Raw genomic sequence first — 27,146 nt, 5'->3', positions numbered from 1 at the left:
ACCCTCCCCCCCTCCACACACACAGGCCCCTCAGGGTCAGGAAAAATCAGCCTCAGTTTTGAAAATAAATCTGTCACCCCCATCGATCACGAAGAACAATCCGTCGCTCGTCTGCAGGGGTGAAGTCGTGTCAAATCAGGGACTGGACTAAATTGGAAATGGCCAGTGGATTCATTCCAACCATCACCTTGACAGTTCCGGGAGAGAGCCACAGAAGCCAGGGTTGCTTTTATTCTCTGCTGCTTGTGTTTCTGTCTTGGCTCTACAGCGACAATAAAAAAGAGGTCGTCTCCTACGCTGCTCTGAGATCCCTGAGAATAGTTATGCAAAGATAAGGCAGAAGAGAAAAAAACAATTTCCTTCCAATATTTTTAGCTTCTTAGGAAAACAACTACAGTGGAGAAAATATTCATCTCTGCCACTGTGGCAAAGAATGACTAGGATACAAAGCAAATGCAATGGGGCCTCACGTGCAGTGAGAAAATAACACAGTTAAAAGACCCCAGCGACACTCAAATTCTTGAGGAAGTGTGTGTACTTCCATTTTTCTGGTGAAGCTCCCTAGAAAGGCCTGCGAGAAAATAAAGGCTACTTTCTTCCCTTACTTTTCAAATGGGTCCTTTTACATGTGCAACTAAATGGCTCTTACATCTGGATGGTGTTAGATTATAAAGGGTTCTATATGCAAAAAGCATTTCATAAGGAAAGTGGATTATATACATATCATTGTGAAAGAATAGGACAAATGCCTTTAAAGAGACAAAGTCCAAGAGGGATGACATTGCATATGACAACAGAAAAATATTAAACTGGATCATACAGGAATGAAGGAACATGTCCAAACCTCATTGCTTGCCAACGTCATATATAAGAAAATACAGGCATACTATAAAATTGATTTCTAACATCAGAGTCAATTAGCAGTTGTTTATCTTCTATGTGCCAACAGCTGTGCCAGGTGTGTTCACAAATGGTGCCCATTTAGTCCTTGTTCCAAGCCTATGAGGTAGTCACATTTTATTCCCATTGTACAGATGAGAAAGCTGAGCCTCAAAGAGATTAGCAACACTCATTAAGGGACAAAGGCAAGGGCAGGTCTGGAACCCACTGGTTGTGACTGCAAGTCCAGTGAGGTCTCTCTGCTCCGAAGAGCAGGCTCCCTTTCTAGAAGATTACCGACAATACTCAAGTGAGGTGATACTGTAGATCAGGGACAGACGAGAGGCTTCATCCAGGGTTCAGAGTTCAGGTCCGCACTCACTGGCTCATTAGTGGACAAATGACTCCTTCTCTGAGCTTTTTCCTCATTTGATAAAAATGGCCTGTTAATACCTCTCCAAGTGCTATTAATATTTAATTAGAGAATGAGGTATAAGGTCTGCCATATATTCTATTTCTATTCTACTCTAATGACAAAAATGGCCCATGAAACATTCATTATGAAATCAGGATACTTGGAGAAACTCCTTTGGGGGGACGGTCTGCTCTGAGCTGCATTGCCGTTTGCAATGGTTAGACCGCTCTGCTCCTCATTAGTCCAGCAAATCCTCCCTGAGCACTTGCTCAGTGCCAGGCTGTGCTGGGCACTAGGGCACCAGAGCTTCAAACACACTGTGGTCCCTGCCCTTGAGGAATCTGCTGAGGGGCAGTGCACAGAGCAGCTGTGGTCACTGATCCCCAGCCTGTGTCTGGTGACGGCCACTGCAGCTCACAGGACTGTTCTTGCCTACACCTGCCATCGGGGCCGATGTCCTGCTTCCCTCTTGGAACAGAAGCCTCGCCCTCTGCTCGTGATTCCCAGGGCCTCTAAGAAGCTACACTCAGTGCTCTCAGCACCCATCCCACCTGCCATATCCCTTTCTTCTCTGCAGTGAAGGTCACAGAGGACTTTGATACCCATGGAGCCTCTGAGGTCAGGCAAAGTCAAGGGCTTGATCTCGTGACCAAGGATGCTGCCCCACCTTTGCGTCACCTTCCCCATCTTTGTGTCACATCGCTTAGTGCAGAGTTCCTGAGAAGTGTGTCCTTTTATTCACATGGCGTACACGTGATGGAATGACCTACATGGGTCTGGCAACGTTCAGGCCTAGCCCTAAGCACCCCATAAAAGGCAAACTCCTCCACATTCCCTTTCTCCATAATGACTCCCCAGGACCAACCAGCGATGCTCCTCCAACTAACAGCACTGAGAGCCTGCATTGTAGGCAAAGCTCTGTGCTCTGTGCTGAGGACCGGCATGGAGTAGGGCCAACACCTTCTTACAAATATCACAGGATTGAGTGATAGAACAAACATGGTAGATGGTCCTATAATCAGCGGGTACAAACGCATGGCAAGAGGCAGGTAAGGAGTGAGAGGCTGCAGCTCAAGGTAAACGGGAAACCCAAGGCCGTGTATGATCTTCAAGGGCCAGTCTAGCTTTGGAGGCCACCTTCGTATCATATTAAGATGCACATACATTCTACCTCCAACATGATGTATAATTTTTTTGTCATAAAATTATTTTGAAATATTTTAAAAATAATTTTGCCTTCAATATTATGTGGCTCCCAGTAACAATAACTTATCGTCGTCTCTGGTTTCTTCGACCACTTTGTTCCTTGGGGAATTCTTGATCTGTGAGGAAAGCTAACCTATAGTTTGTTGCTAAATGTAATAAAATTTTTGAACAGTAAATTGACTGTATATATATACATGTATACATATGTGTATACACACATAGGCATGCAGATGTATTTCACAGATATAGAATTAAATGCTGATTAGCTTCAATGCAGTTTTCCTACACATTTTCGAGCCAATAAATTGCTTTTCCAGTCTGCAAACATTTTAGAAGCCTTGAAATCTCCTGGCCACAGTGTCTAATGATGAAAAGAAGCCTGGAAAGGAAAGGACAGGAGAGGGAAGGCTGGGAGAGCTCGTGAAGTGCCGTGAATGGCAGGGAGGGTACAGAGGACACTCTAAGGGCTGTAGGGGACATGGGAATGATGTAAACCAGGGAAAAAATAAGGCCAGGTTTGCGTTGGAACAGTCACCATGGTTGTCCCGTGGAGGGTGGATGGTGGTGAGGACACGCAGTGGGGAGAGGCAGGACTGTAAGTGGGAACAGGAAGAAGGCTGGTGGATGGGTCCAGGGGAGACATGATAAGCCCCTCCCGGCACAGAGTATAGGATGGAGAAGACAAACCCAATCCAGACAGGCAGGCAGGCAGGGAGGGGACTTAGGGAGAGCATCTCTGGAAGCTCCAGTGGAACAAAGGAAGAGGCACTGGCCACAAATGAGAACATTCCATAGCGGACACCCAGGGCTGCTCTCCCCCTTAGGATATGCTCACTGAGGGTGTGAAGTTCTTCAGGCCAGAGGGTTTCTATGGAGATGGGGATGGGAAGCAAAAGAGTGTATCTTTACCACACTCGGTTCAAGACACCCAGCCTCCCACCCCCCAAATCACCATCTTTTCCCTCTTTATACGTATCTATTCGTTCAAGCCTCGTGACAGCCCAAGGAGATGGACAGTGTTATTCTGAATTTATAGATGAGGAAATGAAAGCCCAGAGAGGTTTAGTGACTTGCCCAAGGTCCTACCACTGCTAACTAGTGAGATGAGAGTTTGAATCTGGAAAATCACACCCTTCCCACAATACCCTGTTGCTTCCAAAGCTCACTGACACCAGGGCAGGAAGGTTACTACTGCTGGCATTGAAGAACGATGTACAGGCAACATCTTACTGTACTACTGTCTTACGCATTTAAATTCATTTACTCATTTAGTCATCATGAGACTGTTGCCTCAGCATGGCAACCCAACGGATCCGATAATGTCATTTTCTATTTGATCCTAGTGGCGATGGGGCCTGTAGATGTATCAATACCTCCCACCCTGAAAGGGCTCATTGAAATGGACCAAAAATGGAAAGATACAGAAGTAGCAAAATGAAATTACATTTAAAAATACAACATAGTTTACTGGAAAAGAAATGAAAATAATAATCCACCTTAGAAATTTACCAGGTCTCATAAACCTGTTAAGACAAGATTGGTAATAGGTGTAAAATCCAGTGTGAGACTTCAGTGAATCCTGGTGGCAAAGAATCTTCAAGTGACATATGTGGACAGGAGAATAAAATTGGAGAAGAAGGGGCAGAAGCAGGGAGAATGCACAGTTTTATGGCTGATCTGGTGTGAGAGGAGAGAGAAAAAGAGGGAAGGATCCCAGATGAGTTCAGCTTTCTGAACTGGGTAGGCAGGCTGTAGGGGTGAGATGGGTATAAGGCAGATAGAAAAAGCAGTTAGGTGTGTAGACCTGGAGCTCAGAAGAGAGATGGGAATGTGTCCACCTCTTGTTGAAGCCATGGGAACAGGTAAGACATACCCAGGGAGGGTATTGTGTAATGAAGACAGAACTGGGCAGAGGACACAGTCCTAAGAAACACCAACAAGCATAGAAATGAGAGATGAGAAACAGGGGGCGTACAATCCGAAAAGCTGGATAGAGATTTCATTTAAAAAACAGCTGACAATGCAGCCCTCAGGGAGGTAAGGGTGCAAATCCTCTCTACCGGCCCAGGTAAGATGGGCTTTTCTTGAGATGCAGAAGCATGGCCATGCTTAAGTGGATGAAAAGCTGAGGCAAGACAGGAATGCCCTCAGGAAAACAGAGGAATGGATCTGGGAGGGAAAATGTCAGGGGCTAAAAATTCAGAGCCTGCCCAAGCCAAGCCTAAAGAAAGATAAGAACCTGCAAATATTTGACGTGTGTTAATGCCAACAAGGGAAAGAACTGATTCTGCTCCAAATAGGGGGCTGCCACTTGTAAGTGATGATAAGAAATAAAAGCCACTGGGCTTCCCTGGTGGCGCAGTGGTTGAGAGTCCGCCTGCCGATGCAGGGGACACGGGTTCGTGGCCCGGTCCGGGAAGATCCCACATGCCGTGGAGCGGCTGGGCCCGTGAGCCATGGCCGCTGAGCCTGCGCGTCCGGAGCCTGTGCTCCGCAGCGGGAGAGGCCACAACAGTGAGAGGCCCGCGTACTGCCAAAAAAAAAAAAAAAAGTAATAAAAGCCACTGATTATCAGCTCCAAACACCAAAGGACTTATTTGCAGAGTTACTGTCTCAGGGAAATAGAGAAGAATAGAGAGAATGCAGACTTATAACAGTTATACATGAGATGTCCAAAGAAACAAAGTGGCTCATCCGCTGTTAAGGGCAGGGTGTAAATTGACCCAGCTGTGGAGGAGCTGTCTCACAGTCTTGGAAACGCTCGCTGACCCAGCGACAATGACACTTCCAGAAATTGATTCTAGGAAAGATATTGAATATGTGCTCACTGATTTGTATCTATAAGGATATTAATGACAATTTTTGAAAAATTAGAAAAGACTGAAATGTCCAGAAATACAAGTTAGGATAAAATCAATGGCACATCCATATTAAGAGCATATCAACACTTGAATCAAAACAAAGACTTGAATAAACAAAAACAAAAAAAACGCATAGACTTGAATCAAAATTTCTGCTTTCTCACTCCTGTTTCACCCATCCTATGCTACTTTGGCTTCTGCCAGTTTGTGCCCCTCAGTAGCTGCTCATGGTAACCCACCAGTGGCCACCAAGGTGCCAGATCCAAGGGGACCCTCTTAGAGTACGTCTTACTCAACCTTCAGGCAGCTGACAAGTTTCTCCATCCTCTGTCTTGCTGTTGGCCCAAAGGTGCCACATTTTCCTTCTGCCTCTCTAGCTGTTTCTTCACAGTTTGCTTTGCTGACTCTGAATTAGCAACCCAACCTCTAGTCTCACGGTAGGGGCGTTGCTCAGGGTTCCCTTCTCTTACCTCCGCACGTTATCTAGATGGGTCACATCACCATGCCTTGGGGGCGCGGGGGACGCGTGCTTTTGTGGACAACTATGCATTGTCTAGGGCACAAGTTTCCCTGTTTTCAGATTATGATTCTATGGGACCTACTTTAAAACCCTGCAAGTTGTAGATTACTGAGAGCAATGCAGAATAATTTTTTGTCTACGGACGTGGAAATGGTTCTGTCTCAGGGAAGGACAATCTTCTCCCCTCCCAAAGGAAAAAAGAAAGCCTCTGTTTGCATATTCATGTCAACATTCCTCACCTATGAATGTCTCTGGTTTTTGGATTTTCCGCTGCACTGGTTGCGACACCTCACCGGCTTCCTCGTAAATGAGTCAAATAAAATCATGTTGATTTTACTTGTGTATGAGAGTTGTGATGTTACCTTGTCTTGAAAATTACTTTTCAACAGTTTTAAGAGCTGTCTAGAGCCAAATGTATGTCTCCATTCCTGACCACCCCCCCACCTCACTGATTTGTATATACAGAGAGTTGGTTGTCTCTATTTGCAATAGTTACGTTCTATAAAGTTGCACTGAATGAGCAAATACCGAACCATTGCTCCTAGGCTCCTGAGAGCCTCAGATACAATGTTTTTGTCAACCGGTCAATACATAACCTTGTTTTATGTCTGTTTTTGTTTAAAGATACCTTGTTTAATATACACTGTTAATTCATTAACACTGAGCCCACAGCCAAGAGCTGTAACTCACGCAGAGCAAAGCTTACCTAACACATGCATTTTCTCTGGAAGGCACATCACAGCCTTCTTGCGCTCAGGGGCACTAGGCAGCACTTTGGCACTATGCTTGGGGGCTATTTTAAACAGAAAAATCAGCAACAAAAAGCACCCAAATGGGAAAAACATGGCACTAAACAGACCGTGAAAAGGATATTATTTACAGGAGGAGACCTGAAACAAGAAGGCAGGGCGTCTCCTTGTTCAACCTAGGAACGTGTGCATTTGGCAACTCAAAGTTTTCATCTCTCTGCGCATGTCTGTGAGTGACCGTGAAAGCACTGTGAGTACTGCTTCTGGTATCACAATTACATTTTAGCAAGTAGATGAATTTGCAATCGTGGAGTCTGCAGATACTAAGGACAGACTGTATTTCTGTATCCACATTCAATGTAATATACATCTCCCCCTTGGTTTCAGGATCCATAAAAACCAAGACCATCTCTATTTTATTCATCATGCTACCTATTTAATACCTATTTGTATTTATTGAAGTAAAAATAATAAGTGCATGGGAAAATGTTCATTATATACTGCTAAATAATCAGTTATAGAACATGTACACTTTGGCTTAATTTTGTGTAAAGAGATGTACAATTCTGCATTAGAATAAACAAAAACAAACCATTGGAAGAGTTACACCAAAATTTGGAGTAGTTATCTCCAAGTGGTGGGGTTATGGGTGATTTTTATATTCTTTTGATGTTTTTCTGTATCTTCCAAAACAAAAATAATAGAAACATATTTCTTTCACCATCACTACAAAACGCCATGAAAATGTGAAGAGCTGCCCTAACTTTCCCAACACGTACAGAAGTCTGAACAATTCCAGGTATCAGAGTCTCTCTAACTTGCAAGCAAATATATTGATCAGCATCCCTCCAGGCTGTTCATATGATGGGGTTTACAGCTCACCCCCAGAGGACCAGAACTCTCCTAGGTAATAATACCTTTTATCTGGTATCTTTGAAAATATGTGGCCAGAATGAAGTTTAATGCTCTTGGCATATTACAGGCATTCCGTTGCCCAATCATTCTGAATCCTAAACTCCCCGCAATACAGAATATCATTCATCTTGTTAGCCACACCTAATTGAGGATGCATGCCCATCCTTGCTTCAAACTTCTGGATGTACCAGCCAGACACGGAAGTGAAATGCACAAGGCTCTGTCCTCAGGGAGTTCAGAGTCCAGGACAGCTCAAGACAGCGGGATGGCCGTGAACTGCCTGCCAGAGGCCTTTAGATGCCTAAACTACCGTGGCTTTGATTAAATGCTTTGGGGTGGGTGCAGGGGCCAAGGGCACATACCATCCCTACTTGGGGTGGGTGCAGGGGCCAAGGGCACATACCATCCGTACTGTAAAAGGCAATTATGGGTCCATTATTGACTTCTCCCTTGGGATCCTCCTCTGGGCTCAATTTTATTGTGCTTAGTTCATATACCATCCTATATAAAATAGCTTGGGCCAACTTTAAATGCACTTTCTGCTTAACCTTCAAATTCAAAAAAGGAATCAATTAATCAGAACCCCTGCCTCCTCCTGTCCCCCCCCACCTTTCCCCCAAGCTATCAGGTTAATCCAGGATTCACAGCTCATTGAAACCTTCGACAGTAGCCGGAGGGCAGGAGTCATAAGAGTTTGGGGTCAGGATGTTATTTCACAGCGATCCCAAGGTCTGAGATATAGGGAAGGTCTCGTAACTCCTGAGGGCTTCCACGTTCCCTAGAGTAAAATGGTGGTGATTATCCCAGTTAGTCTCAGAGTCACGATGAGGATCAATAACGTTTATAAAAGGCTCTAGAAAGATAGTATTGTAAAGGATTTACAAACACAGGTGGTACTGGCCACTTGGACAGGGCGTGGGGTTTTCCTCCCAAAATGAGTTTCCCGAACTGTGGTCTGGATGTCTGCCCGGCTATTACGCCAGGTCAGGAGATGCACAGTTAGGGTCCTCCTTTCTCTGACAGGCTTTCTTTTGCAAACCTTCTTTGGGTCAGGCTCCCAGCTTCCCTCCCTTCTCCATAAAGAATTCCTCCTCCCTTCCCCAGTTCCTCATTGCTTGGGGCACTGTAAGCTTATTCCACCAATGGGGCTGAGACAACAGGTCAAATGGTTATAAAGCAAGTTGAAAGCTAACTGCATCCCAAACACCAACATAAACCCCATATTAATTAATGAGTTCAATGTAACACATGAAACTATTAGAAACACCAACTTGGTAATAGTTTTTATCTCTGATAGATGCCTTGTTGGGTCACTTAAATTTTTGTCTCTGTGTTTTTCTGCTTTTCCAAATTTTCTGCAGTGTAGCACGTATATCTCCACAACATCCATGCATTCAACACCAATTTACTGAGTGCCTACTATGTGTCAGTCACGATTCCAGGCACTAGTGACCAGAACGGATGAAGCTAGAGTGTCCTTGGGGAAGCACAAAGTCTAATGGACAGGCATGCAGTAAACAAACAGACACAAATAATTAGATAATCACAAACTGGGATAAGTTCTGTGAACAGTGGCATAAACTGTTCGAAGGGGGAGTGGGAAGGAGACTAACTTATATTAGGGTGTCAAGTAGGGTCTCTCTGTGAAGTGACCTTTAAAGCGACATGCAAAGGAGAAGGATGAATGAGCTGGTGAAGAGTGTGAGTGGGCAGAGAGTTCCAGGGAGAGGGAACAGCTTGGGCAAAGGCCCTGAGGCACGGAAGAGGGTGGCCATGGTGTTTTTGAAGAACAGAAAAAAGACTAGCGTGGCAGCTGGCACACGTGAGCGAGGCAGAGGCAATGCAGAAGTGGAGGTTATGAATAGACATGAATTAAAGCAGACTTGAAATATCACTTCATGCCTATGAAATGGTCAAATTTTTAAAAGATGACAGTATATAATTTTGTCAAGGGTTACACTAAAAGTGCTCATATCATTAAAAAAATAGCATAATTATTTCATTGACAGCAATCTGTGAAATGCAGCAAAAGCCATAAGGACATCTCTACCTTTTAATACCTTACTCCTTGAAATTCAGCCTAGAATATCATTCAAACAGAAGGTTACAAGGCAGGAAGATGGTGACATTTTGGAAACACCCAAATATCCAACAATACAGGAATTGTTAAGCAAATTCTGGCAATTAAGACTCTATGGGACACTAAGAAGCCATTAAAACAATGTTGAAGATTCCTTAAGAACACGTAAAATATTTACTTTATGGTGTTGAGTGACAGGCGGGGACATGAGGCATAATTACATAAGAATGGGGTCAATGATTGAAAAGGAATATGCACTTACAAAGAAATCAATTGGTATATGAGATATATTTTCTACTTGCTTTGCTGTAGATACTACATTATTCTTTTCAAGTACAAGGATGAGGAGGACAAAGAAGGAAGAACAGCAGCAGATACCATAGTAGCTGCAGTAACTGTACCCGCTTTTAGCCCTGAGCCCAGCTGGAAAAGGACTGGTGGGAAGAGTTACACGCGTCTAATGATTCAAGACATCCCCTGCTAGGGAAGTCTACAGGGTGGATGGACATCCACTCGTTGGTGGGTCCCCACAGACCCTCCTGCCACAGCTCCACTTAAGACGCTCAAAATGACTGAGGGTCAAGCCAGTGGTGGGTATGATTTAGAAACCACCACTGACTGACGCTCTGGTTTCCCTGCTTTCTGGCACGCGCAGCCAATTCCTCCGCATCCAGCCCGGTTTGTGCTCCCTGAGGCACAGACCATTCCACTCTTAGTGTAATGAGGTCTCTGCATTCCAGAAGGCCAGTGATGGGCAAGGCACCCTGGGATCTCCCTGGCTCTGACATAATTTTGGCTGAGGGTGCACGCCAAGCTCTTGAAATTGTCGGCCCTCCCAGATCCCTTTGGGAAGCGGCAAGTGGCTACCCTTTGTCCCTTGGACCCACTGCAGTGAAGATCTTAGGGTTTACTGGTGAGGAGGGCCTGGGCAGGGGGAGAGAGAGAGAGAGCCTCTAGGCTGTTAAATTGCCTGAAGCTCCAATCTACTAAGCACCTACTAAGTTCCAGGCGTTGTACCAGGCACTTACAGTTATATAGCCAGGTGGGGTAAGAGCAGGGATTAGAGTCAGACTTGATAGGCTCTAACCTCAGCCACTTCCTAGTAAGCTTCATGACTTGCAACAAAGTACTTAACCTCTCTAAGCTTTGGTAGTGACGGTGCTGATGGCCCGTACCTTCCTTTTTGGGGCTGCAAGCAGATTCACTGCAATATTAGCCATCATTAATATTAATGACCCTTATTTCTATCCAGTGAGATAAGCAGTATAATCCCCATTTAACAGATGGGTAACCGGGATCAGAGAGGTTAAGCAAACTGCCCAAAGCTGTCTAGCATCCTAAGGGCAGAACCTGGATTCCAATTCAGATGGAGCTGTAGGGAGACTCCTCATCCGGCTACCCCTTTCTCATCTGAGCAGGGAGTAAAGCTTGGTTTGCATCCCAGGGCTCAGCAAATGTGCAACTGTTCTTGCACCTTCCAAGAATGTCAATGATTTACTAACTATGATAAAAATAATCTCTCACGTTTATACAGAGTGCTTTAACACTTATAATAATCTTTCACGTTCACATTTGACTTTAAGGGGGAAACCTGCTTTCAAGTTGTATAAATTTTATATAACATAGCAAAACAAAGAAAACATTTACAGTGACCCATAATCTCACTTATGTATATATATTATATATACACACATACATACACATATATCCCTATAAATGTAAATATATACCATATACAGGGTATGTGTTGTCTGTATGTGTGCATGAGAGCCCATAGACTAAAATACATTTTTTAAGGGAGGGTTGGTCCCATTAAAAGAAAGCCTTTGGTCTCAGCTAAGATCTCTTAGCTGCCCTCCCTACACTCCCCCTTTAATGTTCACCTCAATGCAAAAGATGTGCAAAGACAGGACCTGAAGTTGGGGACCTCTCCGGAAATGAGAAGAAGTCTTTGCATCACCTGTAGGTGATCTGGGAGAGAGAGGAGAGAAAAATGGGAAAAATCCCTGCCCACCGAAAGGACTTTTAAGGCTGTGAAAGGATTCTGAGTTGTCTGCTGGTCAGCCCTGCAATGTCATCTCTTGCCTGTGCCCCTCCCCCCCTCCCAAGCATCAAGAGAGGTACTGCTGCTGCAGAAAACAGCCTGGTGCTCATGCAGCTTTGGGACAGCAGTAGAGAGGGGCCAGTTTCACATTTGACCCCATTAGGACAGCCCGGAAAAACAGAGTGATGCTCTGGAACTCAGAGCAGGCAGTGAATAGGGGCCACAGGTGCTCCCCTGGGAGTCTCCAGATGTCTTCGGGGCAGGATCAAACCAAGTGCAGGATCTGGAATGGGGGATTCTGCTCAATACTTCGTAGCTCTAACTGACAAATGGGCACCAGCTGAGAAATGGCCTGTGTATTTATATTTCAAAAAATTGAGACAGTAATTACACATGTGGTTTCGTAAGCTTTTTTTTTTTTTTTTTTTTTTTTTTTATACTTACCATAGCATGAACCCATGCCGTTAGATATTCCCTGAAAACATGGTTTGTAATATCGGCATAGAATTCCACCGCGTGCATGCATAAAACTTTACCTAACTATGTCCCTATTGGGGCAGTTAGGTGATTTCCAAGTTTTTGCCTTTATAAATAATACAGTGATGACCTCCATGTACACAATTCTTTTTCAGCAGCTCTGATTAGTTTGTTAGAAAAAAAATGAGCAAATTGTCCTCTAGATACACTGTGCCAGCTAACCCACCTGCAGAAATGCCTGCTTCCTTTGTCCTTGACAGCGCTGGTTATTATCACTTAAAAGTAGATACATTTTGGTAATCTTACAGGTTAAAATTCACTTATTTGATTATCTGGACATTTTAAATTTGTTTTTCACCATTCATATATTGTGTGGCGGTTACCTATTTATACCTATTTATACCTTTTAGGCCTTTCTAAACAAAAATCAGTGTGATGACATTTTTATTGACTTATTAGAGCTCTTTATGTGTAAGAATATTATCCCTTTTTTCTCTATTTTGTCACATAGTTTTCCACACTCAGTTTACCTATTTGCTTTCTGAATTTTGTTAGTATAGCATAGGAGATTTTTCTTCTTCTTCCTTTTTTACATAATAAATTTGTAAGCCATGACTCAATGGTGGATGCATTTCCTTTTAATGAACTGTAATTCCTTCCTCATACAGAACAATATTTTCTTTATTTTCTTCTAGTTCTTGCTTTTTTCTGCTTTTAACTTCTTAATCGATCCAGAATTTATTTATTAGCATATCGTGATATCTATGCAATGCATTCTATTTCAATTCCAAATTATTAACCAATTACAGATATACTATGTTTATATGAATTCTCCATGCAAATAAACTTTGAAAGCCAGTTTCACTCTATGCTGGATTATTTTCTGGGCTTTAATTTTTTTTTTTTTTTGCGGTACCCAGGCCTCTCACTGTTGTGCCCTCTCCCGTTGCGGAACACAGGCTCCAGACGCGCAGGCTCAGCGGCCATGGCTCACGGGCCCAGCCGCTCCGCGGCATGTGGGATCTTCCCGGACTGGGGCATGAATCCGTGTCCCCTGCATCGGTAGGCGGACTCTCAACCACTGCGTCACCAGGGAAGCCCTGGTCTTTAATTATTATAGCTATAATAAACACAGGTATTTCACAGTGAAATCCACCCCCCTCGCCAAACCACCACTTTTAAAAGTGTTCTTCACTACACTCTCCTATATATTCTTTCAGATCAATTTTGAAATCACTCTGTCAAGTTCCAAAAAGAATCTCATTAGGGCTTTGATTGCAATTGTATTAAACCCATAAATTAATTTGGGGAGAACTGATATCTTCACAATATTAAACTTGCTAATCCAACAACATGATATATCTCTCCATTTATTCAATTCTTGTTTTATCATCCTCGATAAAGTTTTGGGTGTGTGTTTTCATATAGTTTCTGCACATTTCTTGGTTTTCTCCTAAGTATTTATATTTTAATTGCATTTGAGAATAGGATACGTTTTGTTATTTTTTTATAATGGTGATTACTGGCATATAGCTATTGATTTTTGTTTATTTGCTTTGTGTCCGACCATAATACTGAAATCTCTTAGTAGTTCTAATAGCTTTTTTTTTTTTTTGGTTTAGTTTATTCTCTTAGGCTTTGAGGCTATAAGAACATTTTCTGCCAGAAATAACAAAGTGCCTTTCCATTCCTAGCTTACCCAGAATTCTAATCTGTAATGAAGGCTGAATTTTTTCAAATTACTTTTCAGTCTCCCCGGAGAAGGTCAGATGGTTTCATCTTTTGACCCACTGATACGAAGCATCAGACCAATAGTTTTTCTAATATCCAACTTTTTTCATTGGTGCATTTCTGATCACGGTGCCTTATGCTTTCATTATGATGCTGGATTTCACGGGTCATATGAGGAAGAGCTGGAGCTCTGCAGCTATGTAATTAGAAGTTCAATTCCCAGCTGGGCCACTTCGGCAGGTATATGGCCTTGGGTCAGTCACTTACCTTCCAGTCAGTGGAGGAAATTGTACCCACCCTCCTAGTGCAAGAATGACAAATAAAATAGTTACTTGTAACAAGCTCAGTACAATGGCCCTCAGTGTGCGGAAGATACTCAAGCTACCATACTCAAGGGTAGCTGCTGTTTTCATTACTATTATCATCCATTTTCTTTGTGCTGTTATTTCAAGATTTCCATCAGTACAGGAATGACTGACCTCCAATTGTAATATATTTGGGGGCCATGTCTTGAGTCCAGCTAGCTCGATAAACAAACACTGTTAGCTTTTATTCTCATTAATACCTCTCTGTGGCTCACTTTTTCTTTAAACTCAACCTTCAAAGTTAGGAATGATGGGGGAGTGTTTACCAGGGTGCGTTTGCTGACCTATTGTACTCCATCTCCCAGGTGGCCCTAGTTCTCTGGGGAGCAGAGGGTCGCAGAAAAATCTAAGCGTAACAGGATGTTTAATAGGGCTTTTCTTGTCACTTTGGAATTTTACCCAAGGCTACAAAACCAAGAAGAGTAAGGAGTAAGTGCTGGCCCGTTCTACAGAGAACAGCTAAGACACTTCCAGATGTCCCTTCCAGAGACTGCTAAGAGGTGTCCAACTGGACCCTCACTCTTTGCTCTGATACCACGCTCAGCCCATCCAGTAAGGAGACGGTACAGGCTGGGATGAAAGTCCCTGAGGTTGTGAATTGCAGGTGTAAAGTGAGAAAACTTTCTTTTCTCCTCCTCTTCCCTAAGCCAAGTGGGAGCGGGGTCTAAGGTAACCACTTGTAGGTACTATGTGTGCAGTGGGAGGGAGGGGAGAGGGTCCACAGGAAGAGGAGATGGACATCTCGTGCCCTAGCAGATGCTTTGCTCCTCTGCAGACGCTTCTTGTCACATGCAGCAGCTCCTGAACCAGGTGTGATGAGAAGAGGCCTTCCCTCCTCTTCACCCCCTTGGAGGTAACTCTCTCCAAGGTCCTACCCTCCAGGGAAGAAAGGAAGCGTCAAAGCAGCAGAGACACTGGCATGGGGGAGGGAGGGGAAGTGAAGGAACAGTCAGCACCCCGTCTCCGAGTCATTTAGAGGAAGAGGTGGCCACAGTCCCTCTTCTGTGGCTGCCTTCAGTCTGGGATCAAGTGCACTGCTCGGGTGATAAGGTCCCTTTGAGCATGGTATGGCCTGCATGGGAGACCTCTCCTCCCCTAGTTTCTCACAGTGTTAATGAGTTCTCCGTGAATCTTTAAATTTTGCTTTGATTCTGGGTGGAATGGTGATTCTACTTCTACTGGCTAACCTTGCTGTGTTTCCCTAAGATTTATGGACCATCCCACCAAGATCATAGCAGATGAGTTAGATGTCTGTGCTCATACCACCATCCTGCCCAGAAGGAAGTTTCCATTTACTTCTAATTCAGAGCCCTACGAGTTAAGCCAGGTTATGCTACCCGCACCTTACAGAGCGAAACTGACGCTTACAGAAATGAGAAAAATAAAAATAAAAGCCTCACAATGCTAGTTACGTAGCTCTGTTCTATTTTCTAGACCCTGAATTCCTCTTTCCCTCTCTCTGTCCCTCCACTCTGCCCTAGAACTGCAAGCTAGACTAAAAACACACCAATCTGAGGATGCTCGCTGCAGAGGGTCAGGACTCACCTCCACTCCCTGTCTGCCAAGGCCTCATTCCCACTAGCCTTGGCCTCCCAGAAGACAGAAGGGTCTGGAAAGCATGCTTCTCTCTCTTACTTAAGACTGGAGACAGAATTATAAAAGGACAATTCCCATCTCCCCCTCCCACATTATCAAGAACCACTGCAGCCTCCTCTAGGTCCTGCAGCCACACGTCAAAGACTCCGGAACACCTGCAGAGCCACTCATCAGAGCTTCTGCGTGAATCCACTGCTGAGAAAGTGAAGGGAATAGCAACTGGAGAAATCCTCTACAGCAGGGTCCATGATGCTACAGTGAAGGGAATCTTCCCAGGTCTGAGATTATTTCTAAAAACTGTTCATTAAAAGGGGCTTCTGTGTCCTGGGTTCTCTGCTAGGCAGATAACTTGTCTCACTGAAGCCTCACAACACAGTGGTATACTGTAATCTCTCACAAATGGAAGAAAAGAAACTGAGGCACCGACAGGAGAAGGAATTCACCCATGGTCATCCAGCTCACAAGTGCCAGCTTGAAATAAAAATCAGAATCTTTTTAGCTCTAAAGTCCCTCTTCTTTTCACTGCTCTGAAGTCCCTCTTCTTTTCACTAAATTCTAATGACTACCCTCACTTCACTGAGCCCAGCAATTGGAATTTCTCTTTTTTATCCCCTTGGAGAAAAGAGCAGGGCAGACACATATCACTTCAAGTAGAAATCCATAAATATGTAAATAAAATATAATGTGCAATCAACCCTCAGGTGGAGGCAATAGGAAGAGAGCTCTCCAAATCAGCAGTGCATGTCGCGTGTCTGGCTGTATCAAGTCGCTTTTCACTTAGAGAGCCTGAACCCTGTGAGACCACGATGAAGTGGACTCCCAGGCAAGGGCCCTTTGATTTACAAGAGTAAGCAATCACAGGGGGATGTATCATCACTTGGCTTGCTGGATTGTTGAGTTGTGATTCCATAGCTATGATGTGAAGAGAGCTGCCCAGGGTCTGGCTGAAACACAGCTTTTGGGGAAAGAGATTTCTGGAGCATAAGAGAGAAAACTTTAGTTGCTATAGACCTGTTTTTGAGATATGGAGGAACAGGTCACCCGAAAGTAAAACCAGAATCCGTAAGTGAGTGTTGCATGGAGGCAGATATGGGTAAAAATGAGGGAGAGTTTCTGAGTGATCATTTTAAGACATCAACAAGCAGGCGCTCGGGCCATTAAAAGTGGTACCTGCAGAAAAGATGCGGGGCCAGGTTGGACCAGTATGGTGTCTGCACCTCTTTTCTTCTCACCTGCCTTCCCCGCTTACTGACCTTGGGCCCTATCGTCAACGCCATTGGCCTTGGTTCTCCTTGTGGACTCCAGACAGTTGATGCAAAGAGCCCGCCTACTGCCCCTACTCTTTCAACCTAATGGATACTCTCTGCTCCTAACTAGGACCCCATCCAGAGTTTTATGATAACTAGGCCAACACTGGGTACTGAATAATAATAACCACCCAGGATCCCCAGCAGTGACCTGGTCTTCCACGGGAGAACATGAGCACCCCCATCAGAGGTGGCATTCAAGGTGAGACTGGGTGGGCACCAGAGTGCCCCTCTAGGACCCAGCTCCTATGACTGGACGTCCGCTATTGCGTTTGTGCCAGAGAAAACCACCTGTTGCTCTAGACCAGAAAATCTCTGAGAGTCCAGACTACAGTATGATCATCGTGTTCTGAAATGGGATTTCCCGTGGGATGATGAAACACAACAAAAGAATACGGCCCACCCTTCCAAATGCCAGTCAGTCCAGAGAAGTGGACAAGTAAGGCTTCCTGTTTTGATATCATTACTCATAATCATAACATCCATAACAATAATAGCAACAAATAAGGATCTGTTTCATTACAGGTATCTAAAGAGCGTTTTGAGCTTTTCAAAGCACTTTGAGGTACATGATCATGTTTGCTCCCCAGGCTTATATCTCAGGAACGATGGCGAATGATTCAACTGACCAAAAGGAACAAAATGATGAATAGAAAAAAAAATATATGAATGGGGCATCTCAAGAGAATAGCATGAAGAAAGAGAATTAAACTGCTTTCATTGGTACAAAGATGTCCTTTTGATTTTCAAATCCAGGTGCAACCTGGTAGTTCTCCTGGAAGAAGAAGAGAGAACGTTCTGGTCTCTCCTGAGCTCCAGGTTGACCTATACCATCACCTGCTGTACAGCTGCACCTCAAACACAACATATTCAAACCTGGGCTGGCTTTCTCGCCCCTAAAGCGTCTTCTGTGTTTTCCATCTCAGAAGACAGCTCCATCACTCATCTCCCAGGCACCCAAACCAGAAGCCTGGGAGTGTCATCTATGGCTCTCTTCTCTTATCCTCACATTACTAGGTTCCTATCTGGTAAATCTGTCCAGGCTCTGGCTTAATTGGCTAAGGGTCTTGCTATGAACTCTAGACTACTGGCCTGGGACACTGCACTGTAACTAAACTCTTGACAATCTCTCCCCTTAAGGGTTAGAACCTGCTCCCAGTGCCCCAAGAATCTACCTAGTGACGTGGCAGAACCAGAATCATCGCCACCTGCCCTCGCTGAATTGGGCCTCCTGGCATCTTCTTGATACCTGAGCTTGTAGCTTCCAGTTGCATGCCTCTGCCACCAGTACCTAGCACAGAGCTGGGCACGTGGAAGGGACTCAGCAGACGTTTGATGAGCAGGACTACAGCTGCAGTGCACGGAGGCTATTCATGCTCAGCTTGTCTCCGTAGTTACCAGTCTCTTTATCACTCAGTCCCACCCTCAAGAGAACATTTGCGGAGGAAACTCCATCAAACCATGCGATGGAGAGTTCCTTAGGCCAAGAGATTTAGTTGTAAGGAGGTAATTGACTTGTGAGCTTCATCTGATGGTTCTGTGCCTCAGTTTTTTCCCATCTACCTCTCAGAACTGCCTCAAGGATCAAGCAATGTAATGGGCCTACTACCAAAGTGGCATCTGGGTATGACACTGTACCAGTGGTTCTTAAATGTGGGTGTGCACCAGCATCCCTCAGAGAGCTCCTTACAGCACAGATCTCTGGCCTCCATCCCCAGAATTTCTGATTCACTAGGTCAGGGAACAGGGCCTGAGAATTTGCATTTCTAACGAGTCCCCTGGGGATGCCGATGCTTTTCGTTCAGGATAAAACTTTGAAATCCACTGCTCGAGATCATTTTAACAGCATTGCTCTTCCCACGCCAAACTTGTTTTCCTCCACAAAGTGTGCTATTTCGATACCTGACTTGATGCTTTCCTCTCTTTGCTGTTTTGTCGGAATCTTAACCCAGTCTGTAAATTCCTCTGGGCAGAAATTATACCTTCCACACTCCACACTCTCTCATTTTCTGTTTTGTAAAATAATGAGTACATTTCCAGTATGATTAATAATAGAACAGAGAAAGGGGGAAAAAACTCAGACTACCAACCCCAATAAACAGCCTCCACAAGTGGATATCAGCCCTGGAATTCTCTTAAACATTAATTATGAGGCAAAGAACATTCTACTATCAGTAGCAGTGAGGAAAAGATGATTACCTCTTTGATGACACATTTTGTAAAATGTGGGTTATTCAAGATTTTAGGCATAGCTTACTTAAACATCGATATTTTTTGAAATATAAAACCACAAACAGCATTTTCAACTCATAATTTTTATACTGAGAGTCAGACAATCGTGTTTTCAACATGTAAAATCCGTTACACAGCCGCGGCAACAGTGTGCAACAGATTGTAAATTTTTATTGAGATGATCCTCTTGCGACTGAATTTCAAAATGCATTATACGATCATCAGAAAATAAGTCCACGGGGGCTGCTAAAGTGCTCTGAATATCATTTATAAAGATCAAAAACCCTGGAAACCCCGTAGAAAGAGAAAAGTCTCATCGGCAGGATCAAATCAATTATTTTTACGGGTGAATACTGAATTGCAAAGCTGAGATAAGGTATTACCTGGTCTAATAACATATCCTTATGTCTTTTTAAAGTAGTAAGTTTTGTAATCAAGTTTCAATGAGGAATTTTACCAAAGGCCTGTTTTTGAAACTTATCAAGAAAATGGCATCTCCGTTCATCGTGGTGGTTCAATAACATTCAAAGGAATATTCCCAAGCAAAGGAAATACTCACTAACTCTGGGTTACATGCTACCAAGACACACTACTGAGATATTTCAGAATGGTTACACTCAATTCTGCTATAACGCTTACTTTGAAAATGCGAATGTCTTCCAACATGATTGACATATTAGGGAACAATGTGAGGAGAGCGTGAATTTCACATTTGCTATGTGAGATTTTGTACACAGAAACACTAGTGAAGCAGAAAACCGCACCCAGCTGGACTGAGTCACATAGGAACACACAAGACGCGCCCACCTCAAACATCTACCTGCTTCCTTCGTTCACTGTGTGTGTTACAAGCCACACTGATCCACACATGGTGTCACAACTTACTGCCACTTTCAGACAGCCCTCCTCCACCACTGCACAGTAGCTCATGGGCTGCAGCCTTTCTGATACCCACTTCCACAGGCAAACTCCAGGACGTTTCACGGTAACACCCCATTTGTATTACAGTATTTACGCATATCTTAGCCATTAACACGTGTACAATTGTGCTGCTATTTTTACTAGGTTCCTCTCTTTTTGGTGTGTCACTGATGAGTGCTGTGCCCCAGCCCCATTTTCTCCCATAAGCCCAGTGGTTTTTACTGCATAACTTTGAATAGTGCAATGATTTTTAGGCACACGTATGTTGCATGACAGCAGAACCGACTGTGTTTTACTTTTTTGTTCCATGGAAGTCACTGTGCTGATGGGTCCTTCTCTCCCCACCCAGAAGCCATCAAGGATTCCTTTTCCCTCAGAAGTCAACGGCTCATGTTGCCACTTCCCTGGTCCCCCACTGGAGCACCCCCAGCTCTGTACACCACATGATCAAGGGCATTCGAGTCAGGGAACCTGAGTGCAAATCCTGAGTGTGCTGTTGGCCAATTCTATGACTTTGGATAAAACTTTTAAAAATATTGAGTCTCTATTCTTTCATTTATATATGAGATAAAAGTACTTACATCAAATGGTTACTTAGGAAAAATGAGATAAAATAAATAATGCGATTTGCAGCAAAAAACAAACAAACCCATAAAACACTGAGTCCTTTTAATTTCTTGAGTTGCATTTGAAGCCAGAACATCTCAGGGGTACAGTCAGGGGTACAATCCCAGACAACACCCCTTGTTAGAAACACCACAGAAGCCTAGAGCTCTTGGGGACAGATACAAAGAACACTCCCATACACAGCCCTAGTCAGCAAACTCTTTAGCAGTATCCGGAAACCTCTGAGAAACCGGGAGCCTGGCTGGAGGGAACACTGACCAGGAGCCTGTAGGGATGTAGAATCCAAAGGACCCTTGGACAGAGAGTCTCAGCCCAGACTCCTAAGTAGGTGCCAGAAACCCCCAAGGGACACAGAGGTGGGAGGCTCTCAGGAACTAAGGCATTTCCAGAATCCACTGAGAGATGCTTTCAGAGCCAGGAGGCACTCAAGATGCAGCTGGCACCAGGAGCCCCTCAGAGACAGAACCAGAACCAGGAGCCCTCGGGGACACTGTCAAAACCAAGAGCTCATTAGGGTCACAGGCCCAGCCCAGAGATCCTCAGGGACAAAAATAAAATCAGGAACACCTGACATACACAACAAGAATCAGAACCACCCAGAGACATAGACCAAATGAAGCCTCAGGTCACATGGTCAGAGCCACGAGCCCCCAGAGATACAACCAGAGCCTGGAACCTTCAGAGACACAGTCAGGAGCTCTCAGAGAAGCAGGCCCAGGAGCCCTCAAAGAAACAAGGCCAGGAGCCCTCAGAGACACTGTCAGCACTAGGAAGGCTCAGACACACCAGTGGCACCAGAAGCCCTTGCAGAGAGAGAGGGAACCAGTGTCCCGGGAAACACTGTCAGGACCAGGAACCTCTCCATGACACAGCTAGAGTCAGGTGCTTCTTAGACTCCCAGTCAAAGCCAGGAGGTCCCCAGAGATGCCTCTGGAGCCTCTAAGGCAAGACCATTTTTTATCACAACAGGAAGCACACTCATACCAAAGTGGAGGAATGACTGTCACAGGAGCAATCACGCCCAGCAACTGCCCAACCTCTCAAAACGGAGTCAGGAAGAGTCCTACCTGCACACTTGGTTCTGGTGGTGAGGGGAGGCCCTGGCGGTCCCGTGCCCCCTTCCCCTGGTCGCGTGAGCAGCACCCGGATCTCATACTCCACATCGGGGTCCAGGTGCCACAGCTTATAGTTGGGAGAATCGACGATGTGCGTCTCTGCCCAGGTGCCGGTGGTGGTGCGGTACTCCACCTCCTTCAGGATGATGGGGCCGTCTCCAATGATGGAGTTGGCATTCGGCTTGATCCACAGGTATGTGGCCCCCACGGCCAGCAGCTCTGGGGGGGCGATGGGTGTGGGAGGCTCTGAAAGACAGGAATCAGCAAAGGATGTCAGACCCAAACGGTTTATAGAGCAGACTCCAAACATGTGAGGACAAAGGACAGAATTCCGGACAGCCATAGAAAACAGCCCAAATCCCTTTCTCAACCCATTCACGTCCTACTTTAATTAAATCATTGTATGTAAATACCTGAATCAGTATTTCTTAAGTAACTATATTCAACACCTAACTGTATCTGCTTCATTTAAAGAAAGGAAAGAATGACGGCCATTGTGAGGAAAAGATTTTTCTTGAACACGGCAAAGATGCCTGGGGCAATAGTCTCTTTTCTATCCTCAAATGAGAACCTGCCTTTACTAAAGCGGAGTTTGGTTCAAAACCCAGGAGAGTCAGGAGTTTACAAACATTTCTTTTATAGGGACACGTAGATTGTTAGTGCATGTTCTTCCAAATAGTGATAGGAGCCTAAGTAGCAAAGGGATGATGGCATAGCAGGAATTCAGCTTCTTCCTCAACCCTAGCAATCTCCTCCAGCAGAGAGAGGGGCTCTGGCCACAGTGACCCCAGTGGGAATCAAGGGTCAAGGGAAAAGTCATGCTGAGTAATCTTGGATCTTCTATGTGTTGCCATCTCTCTTCCATTAAGTTCTGTAACTTCAGCTAAACAGACCAGAATTTCAGCAAAGCATGAATGGTGGCCTCTTTCCGGCAATTTTTAGCTCACTGGCAAATTATCATTTACTTTATCCTTATTTACCAGAAAATCTCAGCTGCATCACTTTGTGTAATTCTTGGGACATTATCACCTCCGTTTTAATGAATTAAAAAACTGAGAACCCAAGGGATCAGATCACCTAACCAAGATAGTGGAGCAGGTAAGGCAGGATGGAACCCACATCTGATGCCTTTCAAGACCAGCTCTCCCTTTGGAAAGCTGTTTGCCTCTCGATACCCATTTTCTACAGATCAATGTGGATATATTTATTTTCATTTGTAGCAAAAAATGGCAGTGGGACAACAATAAAGAAGTGAGAAGAAAGAAAAGATAGGCCCCGTTCCCTACTACCCAAAATAATCACCATTTTTATCTCTCCATGTTCCATTCCAATTTCTATGCGTATACTTAAACCCTTTTTTTTGTGGCTACAGTAACACACAGACCCAATGTAGATTTTCTTTCCTTCCCTCACTTATTAGATCCAAAGGACTTTGTTTATATACTATGTGGATTTTACCATGGCTGTCTTTAATAGTGATAGAACAATCCATCAGATAATCACACTAATTATTCTCCGATCGTTGGGCACATGAGTTGTTTGCAGCAATGAACATCTCTGTGCAAATGATTCCAGTCCATCTCGTCTCATATTTTCTTAGGACCAACTTCCAGGAAGGGGTTATCTATCAAAGGGTATGAACAAGTTACTGATTCTTGGAGTAGAACTAGGAAGTGAAGGGTGGGGAAGGCATCTGGGGGTGGAGTACAACTTAGCTGTGCTCAAGAACTTTTGCAGAGCCTCTGAGCTATTCAGGTGGCTAAGGCAGGTATGAATTTCAGTTTGGAACTCAGGTGAGAGCTCTGGGATAGATAGGGCTCATTCAGTGTTTTCTTTCTAATTAATTATCTAGCAACAAAGATTCTCCTGAAAGAGAATAATCATTATGAAGCAGAGGTGGACAATATTTTCTCAGTGTGACGTGAAGCAAATCTTCAGGGACAAGTTCAGATTGCCTCTATTATAGCTGCCATTTGGTCAGAGAAGGAAATTAAGCAGATTAGTCAAGCTAGATGCTTTTCTTTACAAAGCCATGGAGGTTATTACTCAAGGCCTTGTTATCTCAAAGGTGTTTGCAGATTGATTTTTGGATAATTTGTTCCAGGCAGATAATTTCTGGGCTCATCCTCTGTGCATTTTAAATATATAGACCCTTTGATCACCATTATCAACTCTCCAGAGTTCCCATCAGTCTCCAATGAGGCCCCACGGGTGATATTTTATAGCTCTGTGATGACTCTGTCCAATTCCTTAGTATAATTATTCACAGACCAGCTCTGGACAGAATTAAGATCAGCAGGCTTTAATACTTTAAGGCTTGAGCAAGTGGCTACATTAAACTCTCTTCCACTGACTTTCCACAATGGTTTCTGCTCTCCGATTTCAGGCATTAGCAGTAAACTGCTGACCACCAGAAAGAAAATAAAGCATCAATCTTTCCAAATGTTTAGTCCCTTTTCATGTATTTCTGAAGGTAGATGCAAGTATAGTAACCAACATTCCCTCGAGGATATAAATGTCTCCATCTCAAATGACAAACTAGTTTACATGTCCATGTGCAGACTATCCTTCCCTCTGACCCCTCAAGAATTGTCATGAAGTACATCCTAGTGTTTCCTGCACTTGGCACCAAGAGGCCATCAGATTATTCTTGTTTTTCCTGTTTTTAGTGACTTACAGATTTATAAATGGCATTCTTTAGAAGCCACATGTACTAGTGTTCAAAGAGAAAAAAGCAGGAATGAGACACAGAATGATTTTTTTGGTAGGTACCACCTTTTTAAATAATGCACAGAAAGACCGTGTTTATCTGTATCAGTCGCCCTCTCTGAGATAAACTGTTCAGACGGACAGTGCAAGAACTCTATGAAGACATCTAATCCAACCACCAGAGTCATCAGACAGGAGACCAAGGACCAGGGAGAGCCCATGAAGCTAGAAGGAGGTGTAGGCAGCTTTGGATCTCAGGGCCCAGGTAGCATTCCCGCCCATCGTTTTCTCCTCTTGTACTTGAGATGTTTAAGCAATTAACCATGAAGATCATTGAAGGAAGTCTGTAAGAGTAGTCTTTAAGTTTGGTTGATACAAAGGACCTTATGAAAATGTGGTGAGAAGTTCCAGACTTTCCCCAGGAAAATGCACATAAGCCTATTACCTAGAGTTCTGTACATCATTTCAGGAATTCACAAACCCTTCTGAAGCCCCTTCATGAACCCTTGAAGGGTCTATGCTGAAAATAAAGGAAATCCACAGAGATTCTAATGACAGCCCACATGCCCCTAATAGCTGACACTTCTCTGGGACCCTGACCCTTTGTTGCAGGGGCTAAAGGCTGGGAGCACAATCATGTAAGGAAATGGAACTTGATGTAGGGGTCATAGACCTAGTACTTCCAGGCTCCAGGTTCTCAAGCGTTCGGGTGAAAATAAACATGCTAAGATTTCCCCAGGACAACGCCAAGTAAATGTCTAGGTTCCCATGACTATGACCCACCCAGCACGTTCACAGATTCAACATCTGGGCTAAAACATTTGAAGGAAAAAAACATGATTCTACCCATTTAATGTTATAACTTAGGTAGAAATCTTCCACAGAGGCTGTCTTAGTAGCTTGGGTTGCTATAACAAAATACCATAGACTGGGTGGCTTACACAACAGACATGTATTTCTCACAGTTCTGGAGGCTGAGAAGTCCAAGATCAAGGTTCCAACAGATTCAGTGTCTGGTGAGGACCCTCTTCTTGGTTTGCAGACAGCTGCCTTCTTGCTGTGTCCTCACATGGCGCTGGTCTCTTCCTCTTCTTACAAGGGGATTAATTCCATAATGGGGACTCTGCACACACGACCACATCTAAACCGAATCAGCTCCCAAAGGCCCGACTCCTAATACCATCACATCGGGATTAGGGCTTCCACATATGAATGGGCACAGGCCACGTTTTCAAATCCATCTTTCTGTGCATGAAGGGCTTTGTCTAATTGTGGGGTCTTGAGATGAACAACCTGGCAGAGAGAAACTCCCTGTGAAAGAAACCCCAACTGGTGTGTACTCTGTGCCTCTCATGTGCCAGACGGAGTGCTGAGTGTGTGCAATTTAGTGGTGAAAAGAAATACGGGTTGTCTGTACCCATGGACTCACAGGGTAAGGCAGCCAATTAAAGAGGCATTGACAATAATGTGGAATGAGAGTCATGATGGGGTGACAGGAACAGTTATGAGGCCTGTGAAGGGGCCTAATCTAGTCGAGAGCTTAGGGAAGCTCTTGCAGAGAGCACTCACTTGGGCATGATCTACGGGGCCAGAAATTCACATTAAGTCTGTGAGCAAAGAGGCTGTCCTAGGAATCCTGTAGTTCTGAGTTGCTTGGTAAGGTACCATCCAGAGCCAGACTGGTAAACAATTTTTAAAAACTATGTACTCTGCACACCTATTCATTCACTCATTATATAAACATCGAGTACCTGCTTCATGTCACACTCAGTCCTAGCCAGTGAGGATACAGCAATAGACAAAACAGACACAGTCCTGGTTGCCAGGAGCTCACATTCCAGCTTTCGCTCAAGGGCTGAGAGAAAGAGGAATAAGGAGAGAAAGAAGTTAATTCAGAAGCTGCTGAAGAGGAGAAAATCATAGGACAAGCCAGGCCTAGGGCGATGCTTATGGATCCATCAACTGATACACATACATCCAACAGAATACTACACAGCAAGGGAAAGGGAACAAACAACTGATACTCACCATGGACAAATCTCAAAAGAAAATTATGTTGTGCAAAAGAAGACAAAAAAGAAGAATGCATAATGATTCCATGTATATGAAAAGTTCAAGAACAGGCAAAACTGATCTACGGCGATAAAAGCCAGAATTACAGTTACCTGTGGGAACAGGTACTGACTTGGACGAGGCATAGGAGAATTTTTGGGGGTGTTAAAATGTACTACACATTGATTTGCGTGATTAAATAGTAACAACCAGAACCATGTTAACGCTGGTGGGGTGATTTCCTGGAAGGAGGCATAAGAAAACTTTCTGGGGTGATGAAAATGTCCTTATCTTGGCTATAACTGTGTAAGACGCGTCAAACTGCACACTTAAAATATAGGTATT

At 44.2% G+C, this 27,146-nt stretch overlaps 1 protein-coding gene across 2 annotated transcripts in view; it reads right to left on the bottom strand.

Annotated features, from left to right (window-relative positions):
• Positions 1 to 27,146, bottom strand: part of PTPRT (protein tyrosine phosphatase receptor type T) — a 1,065,023-nt gene that overhangs the window by 547,622 nt on the left and 490,255 nt on the right. For both annotated transcript variants that reach the window (XM_029221736.1, XM_029221738.1), the window contains exon 7: positions 21,993 to 22,286. In XM_029221736.1, coding sequence (XP_029077569.1) covers positions 21,993 to 22,286 — 294 coding nt within the window. The remainder of the gene's footprint in view (positions 1 to 21,992; positions 22,287 to 27,146) is intronic.

This window comes from Monodon monoceros, unplaced genomic scaffold, assembly GCF_005190385.1.
Source record: "Monodon monoceros isolate NGI ecotype Baffin Bay Population unplaced genomic scaffold, NGI_Narwhal_1 Super_Scaffold_13, whole genome shotgun sequence".
In the NCBI taxonomy this organism is placed as follows: domain Eukaryota; kingdom Metazoa; phylum Chordata; class Mammalia; order Artiodactyla; family Monodontidae; genus Monodon; species Monodon monoceros.
This window is presented reverse-complemented; position numbering and strand designations above follow the sequence as displayed.